The following is an 18,309-nucleotide window of genomic DNA, read 5'->3' as shown; positions in this document are numbered from 1 at the left end:
TGGTAGCAAACAAAATATTTTACATTAGCTGAAAGAGTGGCATCCTAATGCTCGCAGTTTTATCTCACTTTTCCTGCGTATCGTATACGTCATGCTAAAACGTTCTAAGAAGATTTGTAGCTATGGCATGTGAACATGTGTAGTTACAAAAGTTCTAAATACAGAACTCCAAGTGTGCGTCTTACAAAGCATAAACCACTCCGTGATGTGCAGTGGTAGGGCTTTCCCTGAAAATGAGATTGAACAGAAAAGCCGCGACAATGCTTGCATTCATCGCACGTTCTTCAGCACCTCTCACTGTCTGTGCTTCTACGCTGATTATAATTCACAGGGTGTCATGCGCCCGCACTACTGTGCTCCATTCTTCCGTAGACTGCAACCACTGTACAAGCAAAGTGAAGGTATTTCGAAGAGGCTCTGTAATTCAAGCGACTGCCGTCTGTTTTCGCGATCCAGGTCGCCCGAGCAACTAGTTATCGAATGCTAGAACTTGCGACTCCGCGTTTCACCGGCGAAATATACCAAGCTGCACCCAACTCAAGTTTAGCAGACGCCGCTTCTTTCTTCTTTTCACTAAATGTTTCCTCAAGAAATCCGTGTACAGCGCGATGTCAGTGCACGTTAAAGAACCCCAAGTGGTCGAACTTTCCGAAGCCCTTCACTACGGCGTCCCTCATAGGCTGAGTTGCTTTGGGACGTTAAACCCCAATAAAACCATAAAAATCCTCAAGAAAGTCAAAAACTCATTTAACTTCCCTTCACTACGGCGTCCCTCATAGGCTGAGTTGCTTTGGGACGTTAAACCCCAATAAAACCATAAAAATCCTCAAGACAGTACAAACACTCTTTTAACTTCCATTCACTACGGCGTCCCTCATAGCCTGAGTTGCTTTGGGACGTTAAACTCCCATAAAACCATAAAAATCCTCAAGAAAGTACAAACACTCCTTTAACTTACGCGATAAGCGGTGGGGTGCGCTCCGCCGGGGTGACTGCATATCCGCTGTTAGCTGATTGTAGTTCTTTCCGCTTCCGTGCCGAAAATAATAATGGCGAAATGACACACACACACACACCACTGCTCAGCGATCCGTGTTGGCGCACACTTTGGGCTCAGGTGCGCCCAGCATAGGCGGAACACCCAGCGAGTCTAACGCACTCGGCGCCGCCGCGGAGCTAGAAAGACGGGTACGATCGCGAAGCTGGCGGGAAAGACGAGTGGTTTGTTGACCTTGGCCGAGGGTTGGACGCGAGCGCCGGCGTCTTCCGTCGATACGCTTGCTGATAAGCGTCGAGCGGAGGGCACTCCGGCGGGGCCCGTTGGAGACACACATCCCGCGGCGACGCGATGCGCGGGGCTCCAAGTCGCGTTTCGAATGCAATAAATTTCGGGGCCATGGAATGAAGTGACCGTAGTACGTTTCTCTCGCCTCGGGAAGTTCAAACGCGGCCATCGCGAAGCACAGAACACACTGTCGTCTGGCCTTCCGTTTAACAGTGCTGCTGAGTGTTTTTCAGGCTGTCGCCGTTGCCTGAATAAGTTATAGGTTCCACAAATTAGAGCGCTGCTCTCAAGCTACCATTCGTGGGTTGAGCCGCGTCGCCGCCGTAATTGTACCCGAGCCAAACTATTAATAAACAAGAAGGAATCAACTTTGCCGCGACTGCTATCAGAGTGCGCGCCGGCACGAATAGATGCGCTTCGCTGTGCATTGCTCATAGTCGTCTCCTTCACTTAATAATGCTATCGGACTAATATGCGCATTCTTGCGCGTTGCACATCGTCGTCTTCTTAACTAATACTAATTGCACTAATATCGTCGCCAGACGCGTCGACGACCCAGCAAAGCAAAACAATGAGCCTACAGAGACTGAAAGCACTAGGCTAACGCCGCAGACGATAGAGCCTCGTGTTAAACTGCAACACACTATCGGGCTGTTCAGTCCTGTTCGGTTGTTCGGGCACATCGTCGTCTTGAGTAATACTACTATCGAACGCATACCGTCGCGGGACGTGCCGACGACCCACTAAAGGAAAACAATGAGCCTACAGAGCATGAGACATCGACGGAGCCTCGCTCGCATTTCGCACTAAGGAGAATAGTAATCGTCCTTAGAATTTTTTTGCGACATTATTACACCTATAAATCTTCCGAGCACACAGGGGGGTTTTCAAACTAGACGCAGAAATACTTCGAGCCAATACAAGCCCTGTTCTTCTGCCTGAAATAATAGCGACGTATCAAGCGTTCTAGGAAGACTCAAGATCTTGCTATCCTTGCCAAGATTTTGTTTCTTTTGTTTTATTCTTTAGTTTGTTTTTGTTTACGTTTGTGGGTATCATATTAGCACGAGCAAAATGGAGTAATTATGGTTACGGTCGCATGTGTTATTTCGGTTATTCTTCGGTTCGTGCTATTGTGCTGTTGATTTTACAAGGGCATCTAGCTGATGACGGCTATTGTCCTTTTATAATGCACAATTTCCATGCGTGTCGCATATGCATAATTATTGTTACATTGTGCTCAAAATTATCATAGAAATTGAATGAAATCACTTTCAAGCCGGTTCGACCCCTGGGTTTGTACATACAAGGAGTACGCCTTTTTACCGATGACTTCATTAAAATGCCTCTAATGTGCTTGTCTCGTACCTGAGTCTCATCCAGATGTACGAAAACTTGCGTAAGAACTGAAAACTGCTTTAAGAAGTATTATGAGGAAGTTGACGAATATCAAGGGCCCATAATAAAAATAATTGGTTTTTGGGGGAAAGGAAATGGCGCAGTATCTGTCTCATATATCGTTGGACACCTGAACCGCGCCGTAAGGGAAGGGATAAGGGAGGGAGTGAAAGAGGAAAGGAAGATGGAGGTGCCGTAGTGGAGGGCTCCGGAATAATTTCGACCACCTGGGGATCTTTAACGTGCACTGACATCGCACAGCACACGGGCGCCTTAGCGTTTTTCCTCCATAAAAACGCAGCCGCCGCGGTCGGGTTCGAACCCGGGAACTCCGGATCAGTAGTCGAGCGCCCTAACCACTGAGCCACCGCGGCGGGTCAAGGGCCCATAAGGCAGATTATTTTTAATTTTATTTTTCCCGCCGACTTGACCCAGATAGATCTGTACACTCACCCTTGTAAAAAAACACACTGAACACTAAAGAGGCCTATTAACGAAGGATAAAAACACGCTAAATGGTTTGTGTGATATTCCAGTAGTATTGAGCACAAAAAAATATGGTGCGTGTATACGGGTGCACATGAAGCAAGCGGGTCGACATTTCTCTCCCGCTGTCTAGAGAAAAAAAAAAGGCAGTGCTAAAAATGCTTCTGCAACAAACTGTCTTAATTTCATCTTTATTTGTTTTTCCTCTATACTTAAAAAGCAAAACGAATGCTTTCTAAGTATGTTCTAAGTATTATTTTGAAGTCTTAGAAATATGCCACAAATGGAACTTTTGTCCGCTTAGTTTATTTCCTATACATTCAATATGCACTAAAAATATACATTAAATACATTGCATTACATTAAAAATATAATCAGTTGGATTTAAAGCAGGGCTATTTAGTCGGCTTTACTATACGAGATTGATTAAAGTTGTCAATGGCAAAGCTAATCACTACCCGCTGACAATGCTGTGGTCTATGACATATTTAATGCGTAAGCGTAAGGAGCCCTCCATCCCTGAGAAAACGCGGCGTTGTCATAAATGAAGAGGTCGATGACGTTGTAAGGTCACTTGGCTCCACTCCGCTTGTTGCCACACCACGAATGCCGACAGAAAGTGAGGTCAGCAAACCGAAAATGCTACGAGAACCGTAATCCTTGGCTTGAATTGTACACACCCCCCAGAGAGGCGACACATTATCTTGCCCGGTGAGGCGTTTCTGGCGCAAAGACTGTGGGCCCTTTAATAATCGCACAATACGAGACTGATCGCGTTCCAATCTACGGGTGATCTAGAACCGAGCTGTTAGTCGTAACTTGCGTCAGGAATCAGGCAGATGTCGAACTGTCAACCAACAAATGCCTGGGCGTCTATGGGAGCCGGTCAGCCTTGCGAGTCAGGGGGCCTTTTCCACTGGCATGCTCGGGCCCCGAGGTGCCCGAGGCACACTTGCCGGTCTAATGCTATCACGTTCTCCACACGTAATGCAATTAAGCGGTGGTTGTCTTCCAGCTAGGAGATAGGATGAGCGAAACTTGAATGACAGGAAAGGAAGTGTTTTTTACTGTTTCCCGAAACGTGATCTCGAGCAGTAGATTGTTCCACGTACGGCAGCCTGAAATATGTTTACAAGGACAACCCACTTGCTAGAATTTAAGTATACTTTGGACAAACTAGATTCATAGCTACAAATGTCTGCTCTTAATTCGTTGCCAACATGGAAATGCGATTCCGCGAAACGTGATTTTGAGCGCTAGAGTGTTCTACGGCAGCCAGAAGTGTGCTGCAAAAGAACCGCCCGTTTGAGAGAAATGAAGTATGCCTTTGTCGAATTAACGTCATATTTATGAAAGTACACCTTTAATACATTGACAAGATGCTAAACCACATATATTTTTTTTCGTGTATTTGAAACGTGCTCGAAGCATGATTTAAGTGGGGTATTTTGGTACCAATTTTGAAAATATATTAAGAATACCGAGCATGAAATTTCAGAAACCTATTTACTGCATTAATAAATACAAATTATGTTTAAAATACACCATAAATATCCCGCCGTATATTCCAAAGGTATTATATTTTGCTAGTGGATATTGGGTTATAATACGTATAATCTGACACGGAGTATTACACAAAACTCCGCCAATCGATTTGGCCGTTTGCTCGAAAAATAAGCGTCCGCCGACTTTTGTCATCTAATGGGAAATATTTGCTTTGCTATGCGGACCGACACGTGCGCACACGTATCCGAGTTCAGTAATGCCATTGCGGTGAAAAAATACGAAAACTAAGACATGCTCTTAAAATCTTGTTCTGAGAGGCCGTTTTCATTTAATGAATGCCCGACTCCTTAAATAATGTTCTTTTGATCTATTGGCGTTTGAGAGTCTCAATGGTTATTCACGCCCTCACATGTAGTCGATAACTATCGAGTTTCATGCTCAGCGAAATTCACCACATGCCAGTGGTCGATATTTTTTTTTTCAGTTTGTTTTAGCTCATTGGGCAATAAGGTTCCTCACGTGACTGGGAAGCGCTTCCTTTACAAACAGGTGAACCATAGCAGATATGCGTGACAGTAAAGATATCGCATAGAATGTGTTGATGAGAAAGTTGGTTTGACATAGTTCAAGTGCCCGGCGCCGAGAAAATAAATAAATTTTCAGTTGTTAGTGCACCTTACGTGTGTGTTCTCACCATTATTCTTGATCTCGGCGCCGGACGCTTGAACTGTTATAGTAAAGCTTCCCTTGCAAGGTACTAGCGCTGGAAGGCGTCTCTTTATAGACTGTTGTATCTGGCCAAAGATTATCACGCGTGTTTTCACTTTGTTACCGTGCGCCGCGTATCTAATGTAGGCGGTTAGTGTGCACGTGTGCTATTGTATCGCTAACCAATCGCATGCCTCGGTTGCACCCAAGGTTGCTGTATAAGGCGAAACCCCTGAATCGTTTGGATGTCAGGTTCGTGTCGCTGTCCGAATAAATACTTGACTTCAAGACGTCACTGGTTAACATGACGACGAGGATGGGATCGTTCGGGCCGAGGCAATGACGTAGCCTTCAGAAACGACGACATTAATGATGACCACCACTATGGCATCTCTGGCCTAGTTCTGTCCAGACTCCGACAATATCGACGTCTGCGTGGAAAGGTTCTACTTGTATGCAACCGCCAACGGAATAGACGCATGTAAGAAGTTGCAAGTCTTCTTAACAATCCTGGGTGAAAAGGCTTACGTGACTCTTCGTAGCCTGCTGCTGCCGAGGAAACCCACGGAAGTCAAGTACGAAGAAGCTACAGAAGCTCTCCGAAAGCACTATGCTCCAAAACGGTCTGTGGTTACTGAGCGTTATCACTTCTACCTGCGAAAGCAAGAGCCGAACGAGAGCCTGCAACAATTAATCGTCGAGCTGAAAAGACTGGCTGCAACGTGTTCGTTCGGAAGTTTTTTGAAAGAAGCGCTCCGGGATCGACTGATTGCTGGAATCGGAACGGATTCGATTCTATGCCATCTTCTTGCCTTGTCGGACGACGAAGTCACTTGAGAGCGAGTCTGCAAAATCGCCACCGCCTTGGAAACTGCCCAGAAATACACCCGAGAAATGCTACCGGAGGAGTCTACCGCTGGTCCTGCCGACGTTTACTGGCATCGGGAACACACCACGCCAGGTAAGCGACTCGCAACGAAAGACAATTCCGCCAACAACGAGCAGCGGCCCTCCAAAACAGCGCAAGGAAGCAACGTGGGAAACGGAGTGTTCGCACCTGTCATAGATGCGGTGGACTGCACGCGCCCGTGAGTTGTGCTTTTCTCAAAAGTACGTGCTTCAAATGCTCAAAGCCGGGTCATGTAGCGAAAATGTGCAAAAACAAAGGTTGTGCACAAAATTGTGGAGACCGTGTCCGCAACCGATTTGCTTGCAGTCTGTACAACGAATAAGGTTCAGAGCTCTCCGCCTATTGTGCTCAAAGTAAACGGCAGGCTGATTCCGATGGAATTGGACACAGGAGCCGCTGTGCCCATAATGTCTGAAAGAGACTTCGATGAAAATTTTCCAAACCACCGATGTTCCGAAGATGACGTCCGTTTAGGTGTGTATAACGGCACTGCACTCAAAGTGAAAGGCGTTGCAAATGTGTGTCTCTTATCCGAACCGAAGCTACAATCTGCCTCTGCTAGTTGCAAAGCAAGAAAATGAAGCTCGCATGCCGACGCTTCTAGGTCGCGATCGGATAACCGCGCTTAACGTTGACCTGCACAACGCTGTGCAGCATTTGCAACATGACGTGGATAACGTACAGGGTGGCAGGCAGATGGTAGCTGCGGAAGCCGAGAAGAGGTTAAAACAGCTGTACGGTGATGTGTTTGAGCCAGGCTATGGTTCTATCTGAGGATTCACTGGTAGCATTCAAATGAAAAGCGATGCGCAACCAATCTTCTGTAAGGCGAGACCTGTTCCATATGCTTTGCGTGACCTTGAGAGAGCTGGTGTGGTGTACAGAGTCGGGCACAGTGCTTGGGCTACACCACTAGTAATCGTGCCAAAGAAAGCAGGAAAAGAGACCAGGATATGTGGTGATTACAGAGCCACTGCAAATGGGGGAATCGAACTCGACCACTATCTCCTGCCCCTACCGGAGGACATATTCGCATCACTGGTTGGCGGAACCGTGTTCACATTATTGAATTTGTCCACGGCTTACCTGCAGCTTGAGCTGGATGAGCAGTCACAGGAACTGCTCACGATGAATACGCACATTGGACTTTTCAGGTTTCGGTGATTGCCGTACGGAGTGGCAAGCGCACCCGCAATGTTTCAGGCCGTGATGGACCAGGTTTTACAAAGCATCCCTGGCACTGCCTGTTACCTGGATGATGTGTTAATAGCCGGAAAAAACCCGACAGAGTGCTATCAGCGTTCCGAGCAAGTGCTACAAGCTCTCAGTAAGCACGGCATTCGTTTAAATTCAGGCAAATGTAAATTTTTCCTAGAAAGTGTTTGTTACTTGGGACACGAGCTAGACAAGAACGGCGTACACACAGCATGGAAAAAGTGAAGGCGATTCGAGAAGCGCCAAAACCAAATAATGTGACTCAGCTAAAGGCTTTTTGGGCCTAGTAAACTACTACGCCAAATTTTTGCCAGATTTAGCAAATGTTTTGGAACCTATCCACCAACTGTTGCGTAAGGGTAGCGCATGGAAATGGTCGAGCCAGTGTGACGCATGTTTCAATCGCTGTAACAACTTTATCAGTGATGACATGGTCTTGGAACTGCACGATGTAACGAAGGAAATACATCTGACATCTGACGTTTCTGCTTATGGCTTAGGCGCAGCGCTATCGCACGTGGTTGAGGGCGTAGAGCGACCGATTGCGTTTGCATCGCGAACTATGACCCCGGCCGAACGTAACTACGCGCAGGTGGAAAAAGAAGCCTTCGCCGTTGTTTTTGGACTTAAGATCTTAATTTCATAAATATGTGTACGGACGTAGTTTCAATGTGATCACTGATAACCTGCCACTTGACGTCATTTTCGAGGCAAATCGCCACACAATTGTGGTAGCTGCAGCTCGCTTGCACCGCTGGGGAATGTTTCTTGCAAACTACAACTTTCGCATGGTGCACAGAGCACGAACAAAGATAGCCAATGCAGATGGATTGTCACGCCTTCCACTGGCAGAAACCGATGATGAAGCAGAAAAAATTTTGTATTTTTCGCCTGTGAATAACATCTCCTTAACTGCGGAAGATATCGAGCGGGAAACCGTGAAAGACTGTTTTCAGTGCTCCTCGTGGAATGGTATGGCACGGATGCCCACGTGCTGTAGACGCTCCTTGTCAGCCTTTCTTGGTGAGGCGATTTGAGCTTTCAATAGATTGCAGTTGTTTGGTGTGGAACAACAGTTGTGATACCACAGTCGCTTCAAAGGGAAGCCATGTGTTTGCTGCATGAGCAACACACTGGCATTGCAAAGATTAAGGCACTAGCAAGGTCAATGGTTTGGTGGCCACCGATAGACAACTGCTTGGAACAAAGTGTTAAGCAGAGTGAAATTTGTCAAAGCACAAAATATCTGGGACCACTAGCACCACTGTAATCTTGGAAGTGGTGCACAAACTGTTGGGAGAGGGTACATTTAGACTTTGCAGAAAAAGAAAACAATATGTTTCTTTAGCTATCGATTCCTATTCCAAATGGTTGGAAATGAGGGTCATACGTCAACTACCGCGCAATGTACCATCGAAACGGTGCCTTCGTTGTTCGCAAGTCATGGTCTACCCACAGAGGTAGTCACAGATAAAGGGCCTCAATTTTGCGCAAAGAATTTCAGGACTTTCTGTTGGAAAACGGGGTTAAGCACACGCTTACTCTGCCGTATCACCCTCAGTCGAACGGGTCGCAGAACGTGCTGTCCAAACAGTGAAACAGTCGCTGTTAAAGCAGTTGCTGGAAGATCAGCGGAATAAAAGTTCCAGGTCACTGCAGCACAGAACTGAAAATTTTCTGTTCGCTTACAGAACAACACCGCATACATTCACCGGCCTAACACCAGTTGAACTCTTTGAGGAGAAAGTTGCGCACAAGGTTATCGTTATTGAAACGAAATCTGCAAGATGCAATAAATACCAAATCTGAGAGGAATGTCCGCAGTGCAAACAAGCGGAGAAGTTCACCTAGAGTATTTTCTGTTGGTGATGCAGTGTTTTTGCGTCCAGTACGTGAGGAACAGGTGAAGTGGCGTCCAGGCAAGGTCGTGGATGTGATATCTGCAATGACTTACCTTGTGGTTGTGGATGGACAGACACGGTTTTTGCATGCGGTTCACTTGCGACATTCTTGTGTAAAACCTACTGTTGTTGTAAAAGAAAATGGTGTCCCTTTACCACCTGCAAGTGACCTGCTGGAAAGTGAAAGTTTCCTTGCACCCGCCTCAAACCGGCCAGTGTTGGATCGAAGGGATGGTTCTCCACTCGCACGTGGAGCCCAAATTGCATCAACGTCGGAACAAAGCGATGCCGGTTCACCTGTGCTACACAGGCGCAGTACTCGTGATAAGCGGAGGCCAGACCGTCTGATGTATGACAGATTCTGTTCTTCTTGGAGGGGAAATGTTGTATCCGGCCAAAGATTATCACGCGAGTTATCACTTTGTTACCGTGCGCCGCGTATATGATGTACGCGGTTAGTGTGCACGTGTGCTATTGTATCGCTAACCAGTGGCATGCCTCGGTTGCACCCAGGGTTCCTTTATAAGGCAAATCCCCTGAATCGTTTGGCTGTTATGTTCGTGTCGCTGTTCGGATAATTACTGGATTCAAGGCGTCTCTGGTCAACATAGACTAAAGCCTGACGGGAAGCCACGACTCAACAAAACAATTCCCAGTGACCTCCGAGAGTTTCTGTCAAGGAGATCGCTATAACCTCACTTCCCCCAGGACAATGTTGCACCCCACTGACATCTATTCGCTGGTGCGCCGTCACAACACATAGCCCTGTTTTGGGCAGAGGTCGTTCCATTGGATGCCGGGAACAATTCATCACGCGCCCACTCGTTCGTTCGGCGCTGCTGTCGCTTTGTTTTGGCGTCTCACGGCTTCCTTGTGGCGGCCGTTCTTATGCAGGAGCGCTACGCGGTCACTGTAGAATCGGGGTTTTCTTCGTGCGGAGCGTTTTAGTGGATTGAGCACTCGCGAGGAATTCCACTTTGCTACGCGTGCATCGCCTCACGAAATGTCGATATTGGAACGAGAAAAGTTTCGAAGAACAATATTTGTTACTTTCTAGCTGTTTGTTTCTTCTTGTATTGATTAAAGCTACCGTCGTGGCCATTAGGGCGTTATTGAGAGAAGTGGTAGAAAGACGGCGATACATTAGAGCATACCAACTGAAAATGCAGTAAAGCCCTTAAAGAAACTGAGTTCCACAGTTTAGTAAAAAAAATAATTTGGAAAAGAAGCGAGTCCCCCAAAATGGTCACAACATTAACGCTATGAGAGGGGAGAAAACAAAATTCATTGTGTAATTATAAGGCACTAGTAAAGAAAGAAGTCATGCCGACTGCGAGTGCAGTACATTTTAAAGTTTCCTGAGAACATTCGAATTTAGTGGCATGTGTTAAATAATCGGGAAAATGATTTCATTCCAGTGAATTTGCTGAGAAAAGTATTAGTCAAGCGGTGGCATAATGCGGAAGAACGAGTTGTGATGAAATACGCATGAGCTGAAATACACCACCACCTTTAAAACAGGATCAAGGTTGTGAACTTAGTAAAGAAAAGAAGCAGAGGCACGGTAGCTTCTGAGAAGAGGAAGAAGCGTTAAGGACATTATATATTATATTTGTCGCATGTGTGGTGAAAGTTTTGAAAGACAAAGTATCTGGAAGGTTATCAACAATTTCTAAAGGGAATATAAGCGATTTGGTTTGATTATTTGGTTGGACGGCCAATATCGATGCGAACCGCGATGTTTAAACGGTAAGCCTGGCGAAAGAGGGTGCTCCAGAAAACGTTTCTTTTTAATTAGCCGAGCAAAGGCAAGGCACCATGCGCCAATTGGTGAGTTGGTGCTGGACTTTAAGAGACCACCACAGCGCTTGCATACAGTGAATGCAGCTTTCTATTTCTATTAGATTCAATGGTTAATATTTCCTAAATGCGGCTGCAAAAAGTTAGATTCCTCTCTCTCGCCTGCACTAACTTGTCAGTATGCCAAATGAGCGGTTAAGATTGTTTCACTGGAAATATTCTTATTCAAATGACGTGTAGAAACACTGAAAGGAGGCGAAAACCGGTCACAAGTTCTAATATTAAAAAAATAATTTCTTGAAATAATTTATATTCTTCGTCTTTTCGAGAAGCTAGCTAGTAGTGGTGTTCGTATTCACGGAAAAGACCATTTCTGCTTTGCGAAGAACAAAGCCGTCGGGTCGCCCTTGTAACACGAGCATAGTGAGCAAAGGTACTAATGGCTAGCGCCACTTTCTGAGGTCACAAGAGCAGTAATTTAGGCAGCTCTCTTTTCCTTGTTTCAATATCTTAGGAGACGACATACATGTGTGACTACTCCGAGTACCGGGTTGGGGATTATCTGATTAAGGGATTAACTGAGGACGTGCTACAACCGGTTAGGACCGGTCAATAAGGCTCTAGAATGCATTTAAGAGATCCGCTGAACGGGCCATTATCATGCTACAGCTGCTTAAGTGCTCGTCTGCTACATAGGCTTGACTGCGCGCTGAATGCCGGCCTGTGTAGTTACTAAAAGTACTATACTCGTTCGCAAAAAATGGTACTTTCTTAGAATCCTAGAAGCCGAATCACATTATGCATTAGCGCATTTTCCTATAGACGATTACTTAATTGTTATTGGTTTACTTGCTGCTACGTGATTCGCATCAGTTATGCGGCTTCTTGAAGGTAGGATGAAACAAGGTACTTACTAATGGCATATTTGTTGTAAGGATCAACATCCATGTAAATGGAAAGGAAGCAAGACGGGAAGATCGGTCACGCCAGAGGCATATTAATGGCTACTACTGTATGGCGATAAATTCCGCTCTCGTTTCAGTCCTGAGAGCAAGAGCTCTATATGGGGGGCTTCCATGGGTTGTGCTCTGAACACTTCCGAACACCAGGACAACAGAATGCCTTGTTTTGCTTTCTACCCGGCTGCTTCATCGGACAGTCAAGAGATCCGTGACACAAGCAACACATCGGGTGTCGTCCGACTGCCGAGGCTCTATGAGCATGAAATGACCCTGTTTATAGAGACCCTGTTTATGTTTGCGTGCTCTCCAAGTGCTAGACTTGCTGCACGTTTGGCGGAACGTGTTGAAAAGAGTATCGGGGGCACCAGGTATACTCCCTTATGAAAGTGCGGCTTCCTACCATTTTTTTTGCATTACTGTAAATGGATACAGCGGGTGATATTGGTCAGCAGAGCTAAGTGACCTGAAGTTCTTAAACTCCATAGTTGCTAAGCAGCGGCATGAAGCAGCGTAATATATACTTTCCGAATTGACAAATAAAGAAATAAAAGTCGGCTCCACAGCGCTTTACCAACCGCTTAAAAAAAAAATGTTGCACGGAAAGCAACTGATGGCTTTCAGAAGATCATTCCGATTAGACGTAAACTACTCACGTACTAGCAGAGCTAACGATGACATGTAATTATGCAAAGGGTCAGTTAGAGCTCTTAGGAAGATGGACTTTAATTACAAAAAGAACCATTTATGCATGCTACCTGCGCGGTCTACAGCCATAACACAAAGATGAACAAGGGCGTGTTACAGAGCGAGTGTGAAAAGAAACAGCAGCGTCGAGAAAGATTGTGCCCACTGCGATGGCTGCGTGGCTATGATATTGTGTAAATGCGCTGTAGCTGTATGTCGCGAGTTCCTGCCAGACCTCGGCGGACGCGCATTATGATTGAGGGGAAAACCCCGATAATCACAAAATGTGCGCATAAAGTCTTGTGCGATGCATACCGGCCGCAGCAGAAGGATACCGGCCGTATATTGAGTAGCACTTCGCAGGGCTCGCATCGGGCCACGCAAAACTCTTCTACGAACACTCTTAATGAATGAGCGCTGACGTCAACGCATCCATGAAGATTCAAACCTTTAGTGCGTTATGTGGGAGTTGTTGAGAGATCTTCTGAAAAAAAAATGTTTGAGGGGAAATGAAAGCGTGAGCGGGGCGACGTTTATAAAAACAACTCGGCTCGGGTTCTTGCGAAAAGCAGGCAGGCTCGCTTATCCACTTACTTAATCAATGCGCTGCCTTTTGCTGCTCCAAACAATTTACCTGATGCCGAAAGAGATTATAATCATCTTTATGGATAAGTTAATATACTCTGGCGAAAAAGAAGCAGCGTTTCAAGTCTCGGCACTTAGCGAATTGGTAGAAAGCAAAAAAATACTCAGCATCGTACAGCGTCATGTGAAACTCTAAGCCTGGTGCTTATTTTATATAGCATGCATACTACCCTGCCAGAGGATATCCTTAAGACTCCAAGACGTAAACTAAAACAAAAGAACTCGAATATTTTACGTATTCAGTTTTATATTTTACAAATTAAGATTCATATTGCATTAGATTTTGAGTAGCGCCACATTGGTAGTACAGAATAACATAGAGACGTCGCGCTGAGCTTGATGAGAACATATAAGGTAGATCAGTGCCTGTAAAATGACAGCTGCATCTATATTTACACCTGAAAAACTAACAAGAACCCACCATTCGCATGTCCATTCTTGCCATTCTTAGCAGGCGTCATGTCGAGTACTTGAAGAGAACCGTTGGTTCTTGCTGTGTTTAAGGCGACAGCACATAAGACTATCACGTCTCGAAGTCACACTTCTCAGCGCTCGTATTGCAGCTATAATGATGCGTAGGCCCGCTGCACCTTGCAGCTCTAGACGGAGAGTAAACTGCCCGTTGCCCAACCATTTGCAGAGAGGGCTGGCCCGAGAGGAAAACATACGCTCGCTCTTCTGAAAGGCGAAAACCAGTTTCAAGGCCCCCGCGGCCCATACGGCTAACGCCCTCCATCGAGCACATTATATCGCTTGCTTGGGCGGCATTGCGGTTCTTTGATAATGCTTGCGTTTTTCTTTTGTTCTTGAGAGTGTCGGGGAGACCCGTCGAGTCCTCCCTTAGTATACACGTACAAGCCTGTTAAGTACACAAACTTCCTCCCAGCAGATTACGCTCTCCACATTAAGCTGCTCAAAACAAAATTCTTCGCAGTTTGGTAAACATCCAGACAGGCGAAGGGCGAATGAAGGAGATGTCATAGGCTCTGTGATCGTAGACGGTGCTTCGCATACCGCCCTCGAATGCTAGCAGGTCAGCCTGCCTTACCTTTTTCGTGTCCACCACACTGGGTGAGAGCTTTGCCATTGAGATGGCCCTACGATCATTTAGGTCTTTCTCGAATCTGCCTGTGGTAGTTTGGAGGACTCCAAATAGGCCACTGAAGGGCTTAGAAATGTAAAACTTTCCCATCGAATGGTTATGCCTCAGCTCGATGCGTTTGGTGCAGTCGCTGCACAGTAACGTATTCCCTATATGATTCTAGTGGCTCCTTTCGCATATAGATGTCCAGGGAGAGACGTGGCTTACAGCCTCGCACATGAAACACTGTGTTCTGAGCCATCCAGACAAGTCTTTCTAGATTCCAAGTGGCTCTTCTGAGAGACAGCGGTAAGCCATTTCAAATCTCCGTGGTGCCCGCCCAATCAATCCTGCGTGACCAGAGGGGCCAAGAGATCCAGCCACAGCTGCCACGCCGCATACGGATTTTTCTTTTTTTGTCTTACCACAGCGTGGATGTATAAAACTGTACTGACATCGGCTCCGCTGTGTTCATCTTGTCGCGTTTAGGGTCACTTCTAAAATCATCTCATGACTTGCTCCAATCAGGAGGCGGAGCTGCAGGGTCATGCTCGCCCTCCAAAAGAGGGTAGGGACGCCACATGTCATCGTTTACCTGCGCAGCAGCCATTCAGTTTGAAGGCAGGTTTCCCGGCTTCGCCTACAATTTCTTGAAGTAATCGAACTGGGCTTCAAATGGTGACTACTGCCGTTTGATTCCTGTGGTGTTTGCCTAATTGGCTATGTCCGAGGCCTGTTCAGCAAACCCTTCTCTTCAATTATATTCCATTGTGTCGTAGGGATAGATCAATTGCTGGTGGATTTAACGCAACGTTAGCCCCACCTGATATCAACAGCAACTTCAACACTTCTCCAACTTTCCTTTTATCCTTCATCCTTCCAAGCGCCTTTGTTAAACTTCTCGGATTCGAACCAACTCGCCCAATTTCCCGTTCTCGTAAACTTAGCATCGTTGCTTCTCGAAGCATGAGGCTTTCTTTTATTTATTCGTCCATATTTTCTGCTTCCCATATTTCCTCCATTGTCGTAATGATTACTGCTTTGCGCCAAAAAGCTGCGTTTGAATAGCTGTCACTCTCGCTCCAGGTTGTAACAGTCTCTAATAGCGCAGTAAACAAGTAAGAAGACATTCCTGAAAGTTCCCGACACTTCCATTAAAACACTTATCTTTTTAGCTAGACAAAAACTTTACGTAGTGCCAAAATATCAAAGTTAGAAAAGGTAGTGACGAACACTCCAAACCCGGCCACTTCTGTCCCGTAGGCAACTTGCCAACCACCGTACCGTAGCAGTAAAGCCACCAGTAAGGTCATCTTCCATGTTCACGTTGTCCACGTTCATTTCATTGAGCGCTTTCTTTTGATTAGACCGTGCTAAGAAGCTGCTATATGTTCCCATGATGTTCCCAATTATGATTGCTCTCTGGTGTCTAGGGTGCAGCTGCCGCTATGGTACTGTGTCGTAACGTACGCTTCCTGATCTCGCTTACTGGCTATGGCGAGGTACACTATATTATACTTTGGGCCTGGAGATGCCACTTGACCAAGGAAGCGGGCACTACCAAGACTGCATTTTAAAAGATCATGTGGTCCGTGCAGCTCTACGTGAAGCGCCTTTGTGAGACTGCAATAAAGTTATCTCCGTCGCCCCTTTAGCCCCCTAGAACGACTAAAATTTTGGCAGTTTTATACGTCGTAAAACAAAAGTTGGTATTTTGAGGTCGCCACGATTCGGCTAGAGTGACGCGCCGGTGCTTAACCAGACAGATGTATGAGCAACATATTTAAAAAGGCAGCATGTGGAGCACGCTCAGTGACATCAAAGCGCTGTCCGATTGTGCACTGAGCGCACTTACTAGTTGCGTCCAACGTCCGTAAGAAGCTGAGTAGTGCCTCATTATAATAATGAGCATGTCAAGTGAGTGGCATATACGTTTGCGTGTCTTTCATTCGTTTCATGTTCCGGCTTAGCACAAAAGCTCTAAGTGCAGTAACTAGCTAAGATTGTCACGGTTGTGCCCCGCTGCAGTTCTTAAGACGAATAACTTTTCTTGAACCATGTAATGTATATCGGTAGTGGCTTTTTACGCAGCATGTGTTTTCTTTCAAGGGCTGTGCAAAAACGGCGTATTAGTGGGAAATACAGCCTAGTAGAAAATTCCTACTAACGTGAAATATGCTTTCAAAGCCTAACTAATGACCTAAACGTGACTCAGACAGTTTTATACAGACATATGCTAGAAAGAAGAAAGAAAGTGCACTGCCAGTGCCACCGTATGGCATAACGGGCTTATTACAAGGACAGAAATTATTGTGGGACTATAAAAAGAATGAAAGATAAAGTGTCCCTGCCCGTGCCACTTACTATTACTACCGATGCATGCTGCGTGCGCAGCGTCGTCTGCCGCGTCACTGTTAAGTACAGCTCAAGTACAGCTCGTTAGAAACGTCACTCCCAAGCCGCCGGGTTTCCGCTCTCAGTACAAGAGAACTTAAGTGTGCTCAAATGCTATGCAGGTTGACTGAGAGGGCCCCTTAACTGCAAGGTCATGCAGAAGGTCTCTAGCTTGCGCCCGCTCCACGCACACTGCAGGTAAAGCATGCTCCAAATGCGAGTTGGAAGGAAGGAATTCGGGTAAATGTTTCCGTTAACTCCGCGACACGAAACTTAAATACTTATGAAGCGTACAGACGACGGAGCTTTGGTAGTGTCGATTGCATCACCATTTTTCAGCGCAGATTGAAAATTTCTTTGGTTCTTTTGTGACAAATAATAGGTTGGGGCAACCTGAAAAGAATGAAAAATAAGCTCCTGCCTGCTCCACTGACGTACAACAGGCTTAATCCAATCTTAAAATAAATGAAAAGGCCCAAAGGCAATGGTATACTTTTGCCACCGGTAGGTGGGGATAATAGAAAAAAAATGAGGGGGGGGGGGGGGGGTAGAAAGCTACATAGCGACCCACAGCCGGGGGAGCGGGCCCGGGTAGACTCTACTGATCTACTGCAGGGACGTAGCGGAAGGGGTTGGATGACGGGTAATGGGAATTGGGGAGGGAATGGGGACAGCGAGTTGTGGCTCTGGTCGTTCACTTGTCTCGACTCCATTGCTGGCCGGTCTGGCTAGAACAGGGAGAGCATCGAGATTGCCCAGTGGTGCGGCTCCAGTCATGGGATGCCCGACCACCCACAAACGCAATGGGCTCCGACCGCCGGAGAAAGGAAAACCTAACCCGGGGTCAGCTGCCTCGGGCTCTTACACGACTTTGATGGTTCGTTTCGGACCTGCCAGCTACTAGCCGTCGAGTGCTTTTCCCGGTTTTTCAGACTCCGGAAGTATGTGTGGTGTGGTACCGCCAGTAAAGGCTTAGGTGCTCAGCCCATCGACCCTCCGGCCCTCGTTCCGAAGTGTCCGTGGTGTCCGTCTTTCTTTCTTCTGTCCTTGTCTTTAGCGCTAGTAACCATGTGCATTGAATCTAAACTTCACCTACATACCAGTTAACACAAAACAGTTAAATGTTGCCGCGACATGTCCACTGCATTCAAAAAGATTCAGTTTTTATTTCGCTATAATTTGATGTGCTGCTATCTGTTTGTGTTTAATTTTAGTGCACTTGTCTCACATCCCGAAACATTGACTGAGTTGCGCGATTCATAGCCTCGTTCTGATAATAAGGCATTCAGCAAGTATTGGTGCTTTGTGGAGAGTGCAATCTGAGTTCAAATGAT

At 46.2% G+C, this 18,309-nt stretch overlaps 1 protein-coding gene and 1 pseudogene across 2 annotated transcripts in view; one reads left to right on the top strand and one right to left on the bottom strand.

Annotated features, from left to right (window-relative positions):
* The window catches only part of LOC144098956 (uncharacterized), a 28,617-nt gene extending 14,570 nt beyond the window's left edge, over positions 1-14,047 (bottom strand). Inside the window, exon 1 of one of the 2 annotated variants that reach the window (XM_077631944.1) lies at positions 13,922-14,047. In XM_077631944.1, the coding sequence (XP_077488070.1) occupies positions 13,922-13,961 (40 nt within the window). In that variant the 5' untranslated portion in view covers positions 13,962-14,047. Of the gene's footprint in view, positions 1-958; positions 1,203-13,921 lie in introns of those variants that run through there. The other variant, XM_077631943.1, reaches the window with a different exon arrangement.
* LOC144096803 (uncharacterized) lies at positions 5,756-6,475 on the top strand (annotated as a pseudogene).
* Positions 14,048-18,309: the final 4,262 nt, after the last annotated feature.

The sequence above is a fragment of the Amblyomma americanum genome, chromosome 7 (assembly GCF_052857255.1).
Source record: "Amblyomma americanum isolate KBUSLIRL-KWMA chromosome 7, ASM5285725v1, whole genome shotgun sequence".
Taxonomy (NCBI): Eukaryota; Metazoa; Arthropoda; class Arachnida; order Ixodida; family Ixodidae; genus Amblyomma; species Amblyomma americanum.
The sequence above is the reverse complement of the archived record's forward strand: the minus strand, read 5'-3'. Positions and strand labels throughout refer to the sequence as shown.